At 46.7% G+C, this 5,136-nt stretch overlaps 1 protein-coding gene across 3 annotated transcripts in view; it reads left to right on the top strand.

Moving 5' to 3' along the window:
* Fbxo36 (F-box protein 36) overlaps window positions 1–5,136 on the top strand; it is a 72,055-nt gene that overhangs the window by 61,245 nt on the left and 5,674 nt on the right. Inside the window, exon 3 of one of the 3 annotated variants that reach the window (XM_026786087.1) lies at window positions 1,244–1,464. In XM_026786087.1, coding sequence (XP_026641888.1) covers window positions 1,244–1,464 — 221 coding nt within the window. The remainder of the gene's footprint in view (window positions 1–1,243; window positions 1,465–5,136) is intronic. The other 2 variants (XM_005361509.2, XM_005361510.2) reach the window with 2 other exon arrangements.

The following is a 5,136-nucleotide window of genomic DNA, read 5'->3' as shown; positions in this document are numbered from 1 at the left end:
GAGAGAGAGAGAGAGAGAGAGAGAGAGAGAGAGAGAGAGAAGATGGGAGAAAGATAGAACATGTGCACACGCCAAGAAAGCAGAAAAGGAAGGGGGCAAGATGGCGGCGGGCAGATCAGAGGTAATGGAGTGGGCATGGCTTGTCCCTTAAAGCGACAGGAAAGCACAAGAGCTGGTCTGTCAGTTTTACAAGAAAGCTTGTTTTTCTCCCCCAGCTCCTCCATCTTTCAGGTCTTTGATAGTGACAATAGCCAGATTTGAATATAAGGTACATATATACATATTTCTTAAGGAAGAGGGTGTTTGGGGGAGCCAGCCAGCCTGCTGACACTGGCACTAGCCGCTACACAGTTGTAAGCACTTTTTATTTCTCATCCCTGGTGTTTCCAATCTTATTGTTTAAACATCTTAGTTATGTATGTTAATGTAGTATGTGTGTGTGTGCCACAGCATAAATCATGTGTGTGAAAGTCAAAGGATAACTTGCAGGAGTTAGTTCTCTATTTCCACACTAAATGGGTCCTGCGATCAGACTCAGGTTGTTGGGCTTGAAAGCCTTTACCCATCAGGCCGTCTCACAGGTCCTTCCTTTTTTCTCTTTGAGACAGGGTCTCACTATGTATCCCTGATTTTCCTGTGTCTTACTGTATGGACCAGGCTGGCATCAAAGCTCATAGAGATCCATCTGCCTCTGCCTCGCAAGTGCTTAAAGGTGTGTGCCACCACCACCTGGCAGACCTTCACATTTTATCCATATCCTCCTGGCACAACCAGGGAGGTGATCATGCTCTTTGTCTATTCCGCCCACTCAATGGTGGGTGACGACCTCCCTCATCTGTCTCTAGCTGATTCTCTGTTAGCTGTTAGCCAGGGTGAGCATCACCTGTCACGCCCACCTCCATATGTTTCTAGTCTGACCATTGAGGGGGGTGCTGCTAGTCATCAGACCCCATTCTCTTTGTTCTCACGTATTTGTATTCATGACAGACTTACCATTTTGCTACACCAGAGAGCCATCTCATCAACAGGACAATAAATGTCTCCAAAAATCCACTCCTTTAGTGCCACAAACAGCTTGGTGAGCATAGGAATGACTGGTTTTCTCTGTGTAGCCCCGGCTGTCCTGGAATTCTCTCTGGAGACCTGGCTGGCCTCTGCCTCCTGAGTGCTGGGATTATAGGTGTGTGCCAGCACCACATGGCTTCCAGACCTTTTTTTTTCTTATTGTTGATGGTGTTCACAGGGCTGAATGAGGTAACTGGCAACCGTTGGTTTGTGGTTTGGCTTACAGTACAAATCGCCTTAGTATTTGGTGCAAGAGTATTAGACTATGTCTTCAACCTGTGCCAAGGTAAATTTGACTACCTGGAGCGGCTGTCGGACAAACTGCTACTGAAGATCATCTGCTACCTGGACCTCGAGGACATTGCCAGGCTCTCGCAGACATCCAGCAGGTTTGCCAAGGTAACAGTCCCCGCTGCTGTGTTGGCTGCACCAGCAGCACCAAGAGCCCTCCCACTAACCTCAGGGAATCCGTATTGCTCTTTTTCCTTATTTATTTAGGTTTTTGTTATTTTATTGCTTGATTGATCTATCTATTTAATGTAGATGGACATTCGCCTGCATGGGCGCATACTGTGTGCATGCAGTGCCCATGGTGGCCAGAAGAGGGCACCTGATCTCCTGGAACTAAAATTAGAGGCAGCTGTGAACTGCCATGCCATGTGATGTGCTGGGAACAGAATCTAGGTCCTCTGCAAGAGCAGTCAGTGCTCTTAACTGCTGAGCCATCTCTCCAGACCCTGAGTATCTTTCTGCTTATCTATCTATATCTATCTATCTATCTATCTATCTATCTATCTATCTATCTATCTATCTATCTATCTATCTATCTATCCATTTATCAAAATAAGGATTTATGTAGTATATGCTAGCCTTGAACTTCTTTTTCTTTTCTTTCCCCCTTCTTCCTCTTCCTTTCTCTCTCTCTCTCTTTTTTCCTTCTCCCTTCCTTTATTTCTCTCTCTCTCTCTCTCTCTCTTTCTCTCTCTCTCTCTCTCTTTCTTGTTGTTGTTTGGTTTGATTTTTCAAGACAGGATTTCTCTGTGTAGCCCTGGAATTCACTCTACAGGTCAGGGTGCCTCTGCCTTACAAATGCTGCGCTTAAAGGCGTGTGGCACACCCAGTTTAGCCTTGAACTTCAAATCTTCCTGTTTTTACCTCCCAAACATTGTGATCATAGGTCATGTCACCATGGCCAGTTTATTTTTTCTTTGGGATAGCTGAGACAGCATATCTGCAATCCTGCCTCAGCCTCCCAAATTCTGGGATCGTAGATGTGACCTCACAGTGCCTACTCTACTTGTGTTTAATGTCCACAGCCATTCGTTGAGTCCTGCCTCTGTGACAGACAGAAGCAACCAAGATGGCATTATTCCCACACTAAAGGAACTTACTATCAGATATCAGGTTGCTACACAGATACAGGTTGTGGTATAATGTGATGGGTTTGATAAAAATAAGTGGGCAAGGTACAAGGACTGGGTGTTGAGTGGTTTCCTGTGCCTGGCTTCTTAGAAGTGGGTCACTCTATCTGCATTTTGAGTGCAAAATAGGGGACATTTGTTGTAGGTTGAGTGGTGGGCAGCGTTTCGCCACCCAGCTAGCTTAACTCCCGAAATAACCACATAGAAACTGTATTAATTAAAACACTGCCTGGACCATTATCTTTAACCTCTTATTGGCTAACTCTCATATATTAGTTTAACCCATCTCCATTAATGTGTGTTGCTTTTTGACTGTTGGCTTACCGGCATGAGTCTAACCAGCCAGCATCCATCTTGGGCAGGAGAACAATGGCATCCGCCACACTGCCTTTTTCCTCCCAGAATTCTGTTTTGTCTTCCCTGCCTACCTGATCCACCCTATCAACTAGGCCAAGGCAGTTTCTTTAATAACCAATGAAAGCAACACAAATACAGAAGAGCCTCCTACACCAGGCATTCAAGACAAGGAATCATCCAAGCCAAGGAACAGAGGTAGAGGCAGCATGGTGGCACTAACAGTGGATGAGCCAAGAGTGTCTCGGTTAGGAGTATGCACTGCCAGCTCGTGGGTTAGGAGTATGCACTGCCAGCTGGTGGGTTAGAAGTATGCACTGCCAGCTGGTGGCACACTCTCTTAGGAGGCATTGGCAGGTGAGTTTGAGGCTAGGCTAGTCTACATACATACTGGTGAGTTATACACCAGTCAGTGTTACACAGTAAGACCCTGCAGTATAAATGAGTTCTGCCTCCAGCCCATGTCAGGAGGCTTGCCAACTAACACCCTTTCCTGGCTTCTTCACGTACCTGAACTCACATGTACACACATACACACACATACACGTAAATCAAAATAAATCTTTTTAAAAACTGTTTGCTGGGCATTGGTGCATACCTTTAATTCCAGCACTCAGAAGGCAGAGGCAGGTGGATCTCTGTGAGTTCGAGGCTTGCCTGGTCTACAGAGTGGGTTCCAGGGCAGCCAGGGCTACAGTCTCAAAAAAAAAAAAAAGAAAGAAAGAAAAAAACCAGAAAACCAAACCAACCAACCAAACTCAAGGAGCAACTGACCTATACCCATTTCAACATGGGCAGTTTTGGTGGTCCTGTGTTCCTGTCCTCCCACCCCAGGCTGATCAGGGAAACTCTGACCCTTGGTACTCTCAAGCCTTAGCAGCACGTGCTGAGACAATAATGCCAAGTTCAGCCTGTTAGGACAGGGCCCGGTTTCCTGCCTCCTCAACCATCCCTGCAGTGTTTAAGTGTCTGTGTCCCACAGGCAAACACATTAGAATGTGTCATTGCACCCCCATTTTGGCTCAGCTAGAGTGCGTTGCTGGCACCCGAAGAACCTTGGCTGGCTCAGTATTCAGCTGTGAAGTCATGGAGGAACATCCACATAAAAGAACAGGTTTTCCCAGGTGGTTCAAAGGACACTGTTACCCAAAGAGTCAACAGTCCCTCCCCCAACAATAACACAGTAAAAATGTCTTCACGATTAGAATTCATTTTCAGTAATATAATTTATTGGGGTGCAGAATTCATTTATTTCTATTTATTTTTGAGACCAGATCCCATCATGAGTTAAGTTGCTGGGGAACTCACTGTGTAACTGAGGCATGGTCCTCCTTCCTCAGATACCCAGGTGCTGGACTTGTAGGTGTGTGTTGTCACATCTGGCTAAACCCCCCCTCCGGCCCCAGCCACCTTCCCAGCCAGGCTTTCCCGGCTCGGCTCTCCCAGAACTTGCTGCGTGCAGTGTCATTGTGAGAGTGCACCCAGTGGCAGCCGGCTGGGGGGTGGTCCCTCGCCAACCCCACCCAATATTTTGTTCTTTATATGAATTTATTTATTTTGAGAGAAGGTCTTATTATGTAGCCTTGGCTGGCTTGGAACTCATAGATATCTCCCTGCCTCTGCTAGAATTAAATGTATGTGACATCACCCCCTGCCAAGCACTCATACTTTAAGGAGAATGCTGAAGTAACCAAAACCCAGCGGTAGGGACCTTTGAAAGCTTCTGCCAGGGCCTGGATTTGTTTCCTCCCCTCCATACAGGGACTCAGCAGGATCTGACATCTGGTGATGTCTCTCCTCACATTGGGTGTGCATTACTTCCCATCCAGTTCTCAGGCACCGATTCTCTCATCCTCACCCACCTGCCATTATTGCCGCACAGTTTTGAACTTGCACTGAGTCCCGTCCCCAGAGCCTGACAGTCAGGCTGTCCTTGGTGGTTGGTGTGTGCACATGGGTACACGTGCCATGATGCGTGTATGGAGACAGATGACGACGCTGTGGGGTCAGTTCTCATCTTCCATCTTTATGTGTGTCCTGGAGGTTGAACTTGGGTTGCCAGGCTTGCGTGGCAAGTGCCTTTATCTACTTTGCCATTTCCTCAGCCCTTTTTAAAACTCACAGGGTAACCACGAATGACCTTACATTTCTGATCCTCAGAAGTCCTGGGGCTACAGGCATGTGCCACCATACCCAGTTTACGAAGTGTAGTGGATTGACTCTAGGGCCTAATGCCTCCTGGGTAAGTAAGTACTCTGCCACCTGAGTTACAGCCTCAACTTTTTTTTTTTTTTTT

Source organism: Microtus ochrogaster, linkage group LG4 (genome assembly GCF_000317375.1).
Source record: "Microtus ochrogaster isolate Prairie Vole_2 linkage group LG4, MicOch1.0, whole genome shotgun sequence".
NCBI lineage: Eukaryota > Metazoa > Chordata > Mammalia > Rodentia > Cricetidae > Microtus > Microtus ochrogaster.
The sequence above is the reverse complement of the archived record's forward strand: the minus strand, read 5'-3'. Positions and strand labels throughout refer to the sequence as shown.